Source organism: Pithys albifrons, chromosome 4 (genome assembly GCF_047495875.1).
Source record: "Pithys albifrons albifrons isolate INPA30051 chromosome 4, PitAlb_v1, whole genome shotgun sequence".
NCBI lineage: Eukaryota > Metazoa > Chordata > Aves > Passeriformes > Thamnophilidae > Pithys > Pithys albifrons.
In genome coordinates this window covers 27,450,435-27,463,679 of record NC_092461.1, presented here as the reverse complement: position 1 = coordinate 27,463,679, position 13,245 = coordinate 27,450,435, and the positions used below count along the sequence as shown (strand labels likewise).

Genomic DNA, 13,245 nt, shown 5'->3' with positions numbered 1-13,245 from the left:
TTCTTACAGCAGTAGTTAGAGAACTGTGCAATTTGGTTCAGCTTTGTCTTCAAGCAGCCTCAGGTGGGAGAGACCACAGTGCTTTTGGGATGTGCTTCCAAATACCAGCTCCTATTAGATGCATTTTTCCTCTTAGCTAAAGTGTCAGCAAGACACCTGGCCAGTTATATCTTGAGTGTTATATCTTGTGTATTACAACAGGTTTTCCCTTACCAATAAGACAGGCTCAGGGTGCCAGGGTGACATGCTGTGCACACCACACGATGTTCATCCATCTGTCACCAAGTTAATGTACAGCAGGAGAGCTGCACAGTACTTCTCTGTTTTAACACGTGTTCTATTAGAAACAGCTCAAAGCTCTTTCCAGCTCTAAGGGTAAGAGCACAAGTGCTATTTAAAAGGAATTTCAGTGCTGCTTTGCTTTTTTTTTTCAAATGAGTACATGGTTAGGGACAAACGGAAAAGATAGCGGTTTTCATGAATAAACAGACTGATTAAGAGGAGAAGCTAATTGTGTAGAATGTTATCTTACATTTAATTATAAGTGGACATCACTTAAGAAACGAAATTCAGATGTTCAGATTTACCCTATCATTTTTCATTCCTTTCTATTCCAAACGACTGAAAGAGTCGAGAGACAGCTTTCACATTTACACTCATATATGTGTGTGTGACTTAAGCAAGACTTTAAAATTTCAGATTTACTTTTTACAAACGAACTAGTAATAACTTTAAATCCCTTTAAAAAAACCCAACATTGCAATAAAGTTTCAACTAAAGTGAAGGTTCAGACACTTTAAACTGAACAGATTGATGTGCATTGTGTTGTGGTAACCAAATTCAAATGACAGGTCACCTGCATTAGATTTAAATCTCAATGAAAGTTTAAAGTTAATGTACATAGGAACAGACAGCTGGTCAGTTATATGCCTATATACTTAACTCTGAGAGTGGAATATGTTTGTTTCAATACATGTCAAAATGTCACCTACTTTATGGTAACGTTTTGTTTATTGACTCCTCAGTGATACTGGTCATAATTGAGGAGTTTAATGATAACTTTAAAATGTTTATAATACTTGGAATATTGTTTTCTATATTATTTGTTAGGCAATCCCTTATACGCTATAAACATTACATTTTTTGTGAATGGAATGTAATATTTAAATTCATAACTTACTCTTTTGATGGAGAAAGTAAGAGCTTCTAAGGGATCCTGCTGATGAGCATCTGTAGTTTAAGAAGTTACTGTTGGCAAGTGTTGTTTCTTTCATTTGCTGGAAATTAGCAGTTCCTTAGGAAGAGCAGCACGCAGACATTTTGTCACCTCTCCAGTGATGATGCCTTGTAGCACAGTAGCATAAACTATCATCACTTGGCAGTTATATTCATGTCATATATTGAGGTATAATACATGTATATGATAAGCGTATAATCATATTCCAAGTGTCATTCTAAGCGAGGGGTTTTATATTATAATGATCAGAAAATTTAAGCTGCAGAATTTTATCATGTTCACTTGCACATTTTTTTCCCCCAAACCATGGCTAAAAAAGTGACAGATGCTGGGGACCACAGACTTGCAAGATGTAGCAGAGGGACCTCATCTCAGTTTGAAAACAGCAGGCAGTGCTCCAGAGTCAACAGGGTTTCTCTTGCTGAGTCCCTTTGATGGGATGTTTCAGCTTGAAGAGAGGAGGAGGAAAGTCTTTGTTCCATTTTATTCCATTTGATGACAGTTTACTGTAGCCATGCCATCATTTTCCTAATTCTCAGTCATCAACTCCTTGGTTATGTTCTATAATTAATCATCAAGCACCTAGGAGGTGAGAAGAGAAGCCTGATTAAGAACAAGGGAGCCAGTGTAACAGGGAAAATTCCTTGTATGAAAAAATTAGAAGTACAGAAGATAGAACTCAGTAGTTGCTTCTTCCTACTTAATTCTGTAAGAGAGAGCTACTCTGGAAGAGAAACAGCTATGTTTTATTTAGGCTGAGAAGCCTTACCTGTTTAAAAGGCAGCTCCAGATGCCTGAGCTTTTGCTCTCTGTTTTGGATTTGGTTATGCCAAACTAGGAACTGCTGTGCAGATGGCAGCTGCTGACTTCCTGTCTGGGTGATCAGCAAGGCTCCACCAGCCAGTGACATGAATATAGCGCTGACAGATAAAATTGGAGCCTGCATGAGAGAAGACAGAATATTCATAGCGACTCAATATATTAGTGCAATAGCATTGCCTTACTGACTTATTCCCTTATGCTGTGCGAACATTTTATATTCAATAGTTGTTTAATTTCCAGTTGAACTCAGCAAATCATATTTCCTAGCCTTCAGTCTGGCAGCTGATTTTTCCCATGAGGAACACCAAAGACTGTACAGTTTTCACAGGCCCATTTCTCTCAAATATTCAGCCTCCAGTGTAATAAATGTACCATTTCATATCCCTTTCTGCACTTGCAAAGTAGTGCATTTTCCACATGATAAAGTATCTGGTGTAAAGTTCTTACATACAGAATACATCAATGTATTTGTTGTTTTCAACTACACTGTCTGCTAAACAATGAAACATAAAGCAACTATCAAGAGAAGTTAAAGGAGAGAAATTAAAGAATTCTTTGCATCTCTGCAGGAAGACTGACTCCTGGGTTACTAAGTATCCTCAGCTTGTATTCAGGGTAATGAAATAGCCTTGCAGGGAAATGCCAGGCAGGGAACATGTTCCTGTTTCACTGAAACCTTTGGAAGGCAGAAGAGGAGTCCACAGCATGAAACAGCTACATGGCAGACCCCTGGGTGTCAGTAGTCCCACACAGGCTGGCATGTAACCACCATGAATGCACTTACCGAGCTGCAATAGCTACAGAAGTATCATGCACTTCACTTCATTTCCAACTTTGAAGATGAAATACTTGAAGGGTCTTATTTCAAGGCCAAGAGACAGTAAATTGCATTCAGGCCTGAGATTAATTTTGAGATGCCTTAGGCAGCTTCACTGTAGCCAGAGGGTATGCAAAGGAGTATTTTAAAATAGGTTTGCCACAAGCAGTACATGTGAACATATTTTCACAAAAATGCGGTTAATGTTTTTCTCCTTTCCCAAAGAAAATAAGATCAGTTACCACTGCTACTATGAAATCAGTATTAGATTTTCAGGTAACAACAAAATGTAGAAATACTAGAATTTATCCCTCACCTTCATGCATTTGAGCAAAGAGAGCAGAAGGGTTCTATGTGGGCATTCGATTAAGTTTGGTAAAGACCAGTCTGGAGTGGAGCAAAGTGATTTGCAATTCTGACCACTGCAAGAAACTGTTTGAGCTTTTACTCCATTATTCCTCTTCTGCTCTCACCTACAAGATCTTTAGCCAAGTACTTTCTCCCTTATCCTCATGCTTTAAAGTGATTCAGATGCTGGAGAGGGGAACAAGAAAAAAACCCCAAAACTGTTTCTTTGTGACTGATACCAGTATTCTTCAGCATACTGAGAGGGTTGCTACCAGAGAAAATCATCCAGTTATTGCAAATTGTATAGCTTTGATAGCTATATACATTCCAGGCTGCTAATGCTGGTTCTTAGTTCACAAACGGAAATCAGGATCAAGTGGTGATGTCTGAGATCCCTAATTTTGACATTCCTCTCTGTGCTTTACATCTAACCTACATGCAATGCTGAAACCTTCCCTCTTGCCCATCTCAGATGACAGATAGCAGATACTCTGAAGATGACCCACCAAGGCCATATTGTGAATTAGGAAAAGGGGATGTATTGGAGGTGATGTGGTGAAATATGACAGTATTTAATGCTAGAGAGAGAGCCAAAGATGTAGTCTTTGTGCAGTGATGGTGCAGAAGAGCACGGCACTTGAACAAGTAGGTACAAATGGACTGAAGTTTAACAAAGCTTCATTTTTTTCACAAATTTTTACCTCATGGTCAATGGAATGGCATCAGGGTCTGAAAAGGACAAGCCATACTTTAAATTCCTTGGCATTTCAGATACTTGACATCTTTCCTGCAAAAGAGAATGCAATATGACATCCAGTTATAAACCTCATTAATCTGTTCTGTCATGAGGATTTGGCTACTGTAGCATTTCTGCCTTACTAGAAGAAACAGCTGTGCCACACCATGGAAAAGAGGATTCATCATGATGATTTCTTTCATTTAAATGAGGAAATCTGTGAGTTTATTGGTGTTCATGTGCTCAGACTGTAATATTGCACAGACTAAATTACTATGTAGAAATCACCAATTTGAATTCTGGATCAGAAAGGTAACATGACTTGCGATGGCAATAATGCTTTCCAGTTTTTGATATGCTTGTGTTTTAACAAACATGGCCTGGGACATGAGCTAGAGTTTGCCAGCATGGTACATCCAGCAGACCAGTTGCCAGCCAGTGGACTAGAATTTATAAATGGAAGATTGCTTAAGAGCCAACTATCTTAAAGGGACTTGTGTTACTGCATTGCCTAGGCTGACTTTGTTGTTTTCTGAAGTTGACCAAGGTTATATGATCTTTTTGTGGGAGGGATGTTTGTTTTCTTAAGAAGTTAGGCCTGACTGTGGAACTTTGGAGTTTGAATAATAATTAAATTTTTTTAAGGCCTCACACAATGTAAAATTGCAAATTAATACTGCCTATCCTCATTCCCCTTCCACATAATTTAGAGCAATCATGCTTTACAGTGTATTGTCCAGTTCATCCAGGTTAAAGCAGCAGTAGATCCTACCCCATCCAATGTCATGCTTGCAGCTCTCCTCAACAGGAAACTTTCCAGAATGTCTCCTTTTCTGTTTTTGAGACAATTAATTTCCTCTGAAGATCTTCCGGCTCCGAGGAGCTACTGCAGTATATCTTCATTCCTGGTATTTGTTGCTTTTTTTAAGGAATACCTTTTTATAAGAAAGGAGAGCTTAGTCACGGCTAGTAATTGGCTTTAAGAAACAGTACAAAATGTATTTTCTTTAGAACTGAAGTACTGAATAGCATTATTTAGCCTTCTATGTAGTTCCCTCCCCCTGCCAAGTTTAAAGCTAAATGAATGGAAATATATATAGGAACCATGTTTTGCTGCCACCATATATAGCTGTGACATTCAGTGTCAGAAGTTTAAGCCATTGAAAAGGCCACTGAATTGTGTTCAAGGTTCCTTCATTTTTTCCTGTCTTTTATTGACTCTTTATTTTGCATCTCTGTGTTGCTTTATTATCAAAGGTTACAACTAGGCTTGCCTAAAGTCATGGGATAATAGGACTGAGAGACAGTAAAATCCATAGGAATAAATGTCATGACAAAAAAGTGATCCCTCTCAGAGGTCACAACCCCAGCTCTGACCATGCCAGCATCTGAAATTCTGGGTGTCAGAGTTCAGTGTCCTTATCTCTTGGGAGTACACAAAGAAAGGACATAAAAAAGAGGGGCAGATTTCCCCAACACTCTCAAATTTTACTTCAATGGTTTCATTACAGCCTCATCGTATTAAAGATATTTCACAAATTCCATCTAGGATATTCATATTTTTAAAAAGCAGTATTAACTTTTAAGATTAAATTCCCTTTAGTTTGATTTTACTGTCATACATTATATGGGTGCGAAGAACACATTTTAGAATAATACCACTCATCCGAAGGATGTGATTTGTTTTCACTGCTTTGATTTTGCCCATCTCTGAACTTCTAGGTTAGTTTTTTTATATTCAGGCTGCTGGCACAGAAATAACAATTGGAAAATGGCATGTTGGTAAACATCAGCTCAAGAAGCTCTTTACCTTTTCCAGGTCAGGTTTAGTTCCAATTTCAACAAAAACTATTTCAGACATGAATAGAAGCATTCCTGCTTGCTCAGGAAGATGCTGGACCACCAAAGACAGACTTTATGAAATCCTCACAAGGACCTTGTCCCATCCATGGCACTGCACTGAGCCTTTGTCCTGGAACAAAGGTTTTCTGTTTGCTGCAGTGAGGTGGAGATTAATGTCTCCTTCATCATTGTTCAGGTTTCACACAAAGGGTCTATTCTGCGTGAGTGGCTGGAACAAGCAGAAAAGGAAGCATCAAAAATTGTCACTGCAGCATGTTTCTGCTCAAACTCCATAATCACAGTAAGAAGCAGCAAGGGGTGCAGAAAACTCAGGACAGAAGAAAATTACTAAGTTGTGACACTGACAATTTCAAGGAGAGAGCTCAGGGATCTGCCAGCTTTGGTTTATTCGAGCTTTTTAGAAGTCAAGCTGTACCTAGTGAAATATCCTGCTTTCTGTAAAAATAAATTAAGCAGTATAATTCAATGGGGAGATATAATGACTACCTTAAACAATTTAGTGATCCAGCCCAGCCTTTCAGCCGCGGCTGGGGGGAAAGCAGATGTTACAGTGTGTTAATGCTATCTGAGTGTCAGTGATTTGTGCAGCTGCTGGACCTGGCTGTATTTCTAGAGAACATAGTGCTCTGTCACCCCAAACTGTAAGGAAAGTTAGGGCAGGCAGGGGGAGACTTAAAAGTGTATAAAACAATTATTTCAGGAGGAGATAGGAAATTAGGGAGTGTTTCCACAGGCAGGCTCTGGTTCCTTTTGCTCCCCCTGCTGCTTGACACATTTTATGATGGCTGATTTCAGCTTTACAGCCCTTTTGCAGAACACAGAGTTCACAGAAATCTATACTGACTTACATGTGCCTGAGGGATAATCATTATAATGTCCTTGTGATTCAAGTCATCGGTATTATGAGAAATAGCTTTCAAATATATCTGTGGTCTGACATTTTTACTGCTCACAGATCCGGGGCTTTTTGCTTCACGGGATCAGAGAATTGTTCAGGTTGGAAAGGCCTCAGGAGTTCATCAGGTCCAGCCTTTGGCACAAAGGAGTATCAGCTGTGACGTCAGGACATGTTCCCTGGGGCTTTGTACAGTCTGTTCCTGAAAACCTTACATTTGCCACACAAGAAAAGGACTCACTTTCTGCCCTCTTAGTTACAGGGAACATCAACACACATCATAATGTATCTCAGCAGAGCATCAGACAGGCAACCTTTAGCACCTCAAAGCCTCAAACAGTTTGGGATGAAGAATTTAGGGGGTTTGCAGTGTATCAAAAATTCCTCAAAACTGCCAAAAGTGGGGTGGCTGTACAAAGATTGCTCTCTGACATGATTTACAGAAAAGGTAACATACAATTCTGTAGGTCCATTCTGGTGTGGACCAGGCTATGGTATACAGCAACCTTCTATAGCAAGGCAGTAATGCTGGCCTCTAGTGTTGTTTCATACCCCACAACTCCTCCACAGCTGTCAAAGAACTTTATGATTTTTTATAGCAGTGTGCTTAAAGAAAAAAAAAACTAAACCAAACCAACTCTCCCCTTCCCCCCTCAATCTAATTGAAAAAGCCCACCTTTAATCTTTAAAGGCAACAAAATTTTTACTTGATTATTTTCATTGTAAACTGGCATATGATTTCCTGTCAGCAGGGAACAATGACTTTATGATAAAACCTAGACTTTTTGATTTCTTGGTCCACAATAAAACACTAATCCTTTATTTGTGTAAATTGATGAGTAGCTGCATCACCTTCCTTCATAAGAACCCTGTTTAATGCTTTCTGTGTTGTTCAACTACTTGAGAGACTGCATGGTGGCATGCTTGCTTTAGGAGGTATTAGGACTTTGTATTCTGTTGAACACCTATATTCAACACAGAAACACACCTCAACTGTAATCTGAAAAGGAGTGTAACTATTAACTATTTCTGTTGTTTCAGTACTAGTAAATAGTTAAGTGTTAAAAACTGTTGTTACTTTTAGTCATCATAAAAATGCAAAGTGCAGTTTCCTCTTAATGGTAAGATGCTGGATTAAGTTTTGGAGTGACAAGTCCCAGTGGTCCTACATAGTCATTTAGAGAACTAAATTTGCAAGCTTGATGAAGGTATGGATTTGAAACAGCCATAAAAACAGCATTAACAAATTAAAAAATTTTCCCCAACATCTTGCAGAATAAGATGTTGAACAGAGGTGACAAATTTATCGTTTTACACTGATGCAAGTTAGAATAAAATATTCTCTTGACTCGAAAAATGTATCTTTGAGATCAGTTCATCCTGTGTGGTACAAGCTCTGAAAGAAGACAGAATTATGGAAATTCTGTCTCTGAGAAAGAGGGAGGCCATGGAGATATTGGGCAAATCAGGAGATCTGACTACATAAGACTTAGGCTACTTTTTGATATGTTTATTTCACAGTTCAAAAAGCAAAATCCTATGGCATATTGTTCCCTATTAATAGAAGCGATAAATTTAACTGATACTATTCCAAAGATCTGAGATGCATAATAAGATGTAAATTAGATTTTCTCTGCCTTCACTGGGCACAATGTAGCATAAATGAGAATAGACATGTCATTAACAAGACATGAGTTAAATTTGATAAAATACAGTTCTCAGTACCTACATATAACAAAGTTTTGAAGGTAAAACACCTCTCCTGGACAGCCATACTTCTGCAAATGTAACAAGTTAACAAATGATACAAAATATCTGCAGAGACTTTTGCAGGAATAAAATATGAACTTCATTTCATCACAGAATAACCTTTAACAGGTTAACCATTTTCCATGATAAATCTATTATTCCAGACTTATTCCATGAGTCTATGTCTAAGCTGTTTTTGAAAACATCAATTTTTGATTCCATAGCTTCTTTCTGAAGAATATAGAGTCATACCATGTCTCTGTCATCTGGAAGTGTTTCTTTTAACTGAAGACTGCACTGAAGTCTAGCAAATCTGTACTGTTGTTTATAGCTCACTGAAATACTCTTTTGTGCCTTATATTTATCAATGAATGTCCCAAAAGACAGGCAGCTTTCTAAACGTGCCAAAAAGCAAATCAGTCTAGCACCCTGCAGATTGCTGTACACATGACAATAGCCTTTGTTAGCATTATGTGTTATATTGCATTATGTAGTGAGTCTCTGAGGTTTAGTAATCCCTGTCAGCAACTAGAATAAATGGAAATAGCTTCCAGGAGACACAGGGCCTATGAAAAGACTGTTAGTTTTCAAAACAAGAAGCATTCAAACTCACACATACAGCCTCTAAAACAAAATCTCATGGACAATCTTTCATCGCAATCATTTGTAAAAGTCAAATGCCTCAAATGCCTTAAGTATTCTTAAAAGATTAAAGAGAAGTGGAACTGAGCACTAGCAATTCCATAGTTTACTGAATCAAAGGTTTGGTTAATTCTCTCAGGCTTGACGACAGCTGAAATTTTTAATTTTGACTTTTTAATGTAGTTGGATACTGAATTTGTTAGCTGAGAATAGCCAGGTTCCACATTAAAGTAAGCACACCTCCTACAAGAGAGGGTTTTTTTTACTTACTTTACTTCTTTTAATGCACAACTCAAGTGAAAAAACCACTAATATCAGGTAAGTTGCATGCACAATATAATGCTGCCTGGGCTGAAGATGCCTCACAGTTACTGAACTCCTGAAGCCAGAACTGCCAGCAGCTCAGACCATGCAGAGAGGGAAAAGGCATCTCCACACTCGCCCTGCTTTTTGTGCCCTTCCCTTTGGCAATTCCCAGTGACCTTTAGCAGGGAGGCAGTACTAATCCAGCTGGAGCTTTGATCTGATCTAGTACAGCTGTACTGGTGTTCTTATGGGGCTGTAAGTTATTGACATATTTAGTAAAGTTCTTCACACTTTACTAGTATAGAACCATTACCCATACCATAACACTCCAGATCAGTTAAAATTATTAAAACACCTTCATAAACACTAAAGTCACTGTCGTTGATACAGAGATAACATCACTATAATAAATACTACTGTCTTTATACAGACCTGCTTATTCTCTGTAGCATTCTGCTGTCTTGTTTATCCCTTCATTTTTCTTACATTTTTAATGCATTCATTGCTGTTAAGTTCTAGTTAAATGAACAAAGGCTTTAACAAAACTATCCCTTAATAGCATGCTGCACTCGTACCATAAGACAACAGAAAAGCAAATGAACTCTGTTGCTAGAACTCCACATGAAAAATCCTAACTCCCAAAGCATTAAGGTGCTCCAGCCTCAGCAGCATTGCCAGGTTCAATACCCAACAGCCAGCTGTGTTTGCAAGCTGGAGCTGCAGTGCCACTATGCATGCGCATTGCTGGCTCTGCAGAGGCTTTCACTGCTTAGTCTTCTTCTCTTGATTAGATTAAATGAAGATAGAGCTGTAACCCTACCCAAGCCATTTATTCTATTTTTAACCTTGCAGACATGCAGAGAAATGCAAGGGGAAGGAGAAAAGTGTTAAACTAAAAGGAAGATAGGAAACGTGCTATTGATAGATCTATTTCCTTAAATCTTTCCTGATCTGAATTGCAGGAAGTTAGCGGTGCTTATTCCAGTAGATCCTATTCCTAATTGTCTGTGCCACATTCAATTTTCCTGGACTGCTTGCATTATTTCATCTGTTAACACCTTCTCTGGTCTCTTATCAGGATTCACCTTTTACAGAGGTAATGACAAACATTGTATAGACCCCTCAAAATGACAAAAAAGCTGACCTTATTCTATTTTCAGTATACCTCATCTGTAATAAAGTCTGAAATACCTTCCCTCCTTTGCATGTTTAGTGTTGCTCTGTGCCTGAAGTAGAGCCTGATTTTTTTCCACTACATTTTAAATTTTATTTTGAAATAGTATGGAAGCTTCCCAAGTTGCAAGCACTCTAGAATTTAAATTGCAGAGGGTTTGTATGATGCAAAGCATTAATTTGTTTTCCTGAGGCTTTGTTTTTTGTGAGCATCTGCTCATAAGATGACATAGAGGAATCTCTTAACAAAATGAAACCAGTTACCAATATCACAACCAAAAAGATGGGGCATGCTGAGACTGAAATAGAAGGTCCTTCTGCTGCCATGCCTCACCTCCTCAAACTGCTTATTCTTGAGCTTAGCAGTCACTGCTGTCTTTCCCTACCAGCTGCTATATAAGAAGTGCTCTTTGAAGTCATTATCAGCACCGACTCTCTGCTGGGGGGCGGGGAGGGGTGGAATACTTTCAGTTTGCAGCAGCTGAGGAGGAATGACTGCATGCCACCTGGGTGTAAGTCATTAGCTCTGACTGCCAAACTGACCTTCCTGCCCCATAGGAGCTGGGTGGAGATTGAGTCTGTTCTCATTAAGGCCAGAAACAAACCTGAAATTCAAAGAGAGCATGATTAGCTGCTTATTGCTTGTGTGTCTAAAACTGTTCAACACTTTTTCAAGCGGCAGTTGAAGAAGGAAGGTGGAATGTTTTCACACAAGTGATCAGAACTCAAAACCTCCCACAAGCCACTCAGTGACAGGCCTTGGGAAACTAATGCAGTTTGGGTGCTTGTAGGCTGAACCGAAAGGACAATTTCTGGCACACAACCAAAGAAAGAGTGAAATGCCAGCTGTCTTGGAGGTGGTAGGACTTCAAAGACTAGCTTTAAAAGCCATCTGAACATGTAGGGGTGTGACAACTGGATAAAAAGAAAAGAGCTAGATATTGTGATACTGGGTTGTAGGCTAAATTATAACATAGTGGCTTTAGAGTTTTACAGACTCTATTGTACAGCAAATGTGTGTAGTTTGCCTGGTACACTGCTTTGTAACCTGACAAGAGGAGTGCCAGAGCATTTAAGGTCCCAAGTTTTGCACCATTCAGTCAGTTTGCTTCCTTAACATTCACTTTACTACAAGAATAACAGAAAGAAATAATTTTAAAATCACAAAACTCAAATAACAAAGTAGTTATACTTGAAGGGATGCCAGGTACCCCTTCTTACAGGGAAAGTTCTGTAAGGGCCATCAGTGCTGTTCCTCAGTGAGTGCCTTGAACTGAAGCCGGACCTGCCAGCTGCCAACAGCCAATCCCCTCAGCTCACATAAAATCCCTGCCTCAGTATTGATCAAAATATTAAGCAGCATGTACTACCACTAGACCATTTGTCATGGGTTTTTCACAAAGTTTTCCTTTCATGTATGGAGTAAACAGCACACTCTTTCATGAAAATAACAAGGCAGTGGGTTTGTGGCCAGAGGGCACTGTGTCTGCAAGACGGTGCCAAACACCTGGCCTGGCTATCAGGCATGTTGCATACCAACAGTACTGGTAGCAGCAGCACATTTAAACCCCTAGTCTTAGAGTTAGATCAGATCTCTGGGTCTTGCAGGACTTCAAATCTTTAGTTACTAAAACATTTGATAACCTGTTTAGGAATATGTGTGTCTTAACCAGAGCAAGTGCTGTAAAAATCAAGTTTTTTACTGTTTTTGTAACAATTAGGCCATTGAAGTACAACACTTGCAGGAACGATAAAAATTCTTTGTATATTCATCAGTCTTGGTATGTGAGGAACATTAAGCATAGGAATTAACATGTCTCTCTTAAGTACATTTGTGTACTCTGTATTTGAATACAAGCTAAATATAAACATATAGTATGTATATTTATCAGTAGTAAAGTTGTCTACTCATCAGGAAACAAATGTTAGTCGAGGAAGGACTATCTTTTGTTATGCTTCCCTTCTGAAACATAAATATTTCTTAATTTTGTTCTTCCTAGCTCTGTTTTGTGATGTTTTGGACACCAAACGTGTCAGAGAAGATTTTAGTTGACATAATTGGAGTAGACTTCGCTTTTGCAGAGCTGTGTGTCGTTCCTTTGCGCATCTTCTCCTTCTTTCCACTTCCAGGTAAAAAAAAATAAAGAGGAAAAGCTTTGTTACCTCAAAACTGAACCAAAAATGAGGCATGATTATAGGATCTGGCATGGCTGTACATACAGTTGCAGCTAAATGCATGCCTAGCATAAGTATTGAAGCTGTTTTTATTAAAGCTGGTGGAGACCTAGGCTATTTATGTCAGTAGTCAAGAGACAAATCTTGCAGTAAGAGCAGTCCATTATTAGGCAGTTTTCTGACTGTCAAAAGTAAAGCTTGAATTTTCTGTTGCAGTTGATCAAGAACAAACATGTGAGTGGCAGTAGCAATACACGTGAGCCAAGACTGAAAGTAACTGTTTGGAATAGCATCTAGAACCACCTCAACAGTAACATCATTTCCGTTAGACTCCCTTTCTGCTGCCAGACTGAGTGGCTCTTTCAGATACAGTCAGAGCATAAACAATATATAGTAAAAGTTAGTACTCCTATCAAAGAGCGAGACAGACTTGACAGCAATAATTTAAATGTTTCTCTGCAAAAAATTTCTAGCTCTGTAAT

The 13,245-nt window shown here is 38.7% G+C and overlaps 1 protein-coding gene across 1 annotated transcript in view; it reads left to right on the top strand.

Annotated features, from left to right (window-relative positions):
• The window catches only part of ANKH (ANKH inorganic pyrophosphate transport regulator), a 107,784-nt gene that overhangs the window by 81,265 nt on the left and 13,274 nt on the right, over positions 1-13,245 (top strand). The window contains exon 9 of the mRNA XM_071553714.1: positions 12,589-12,718. Coding sequence (XP_071409815.1) covers positions 12,589-12,718 — 130 coding nt within the window. The remainder of the gene's footprint in view (positions 1-12,588; positions 12,719-13,245) is intronic.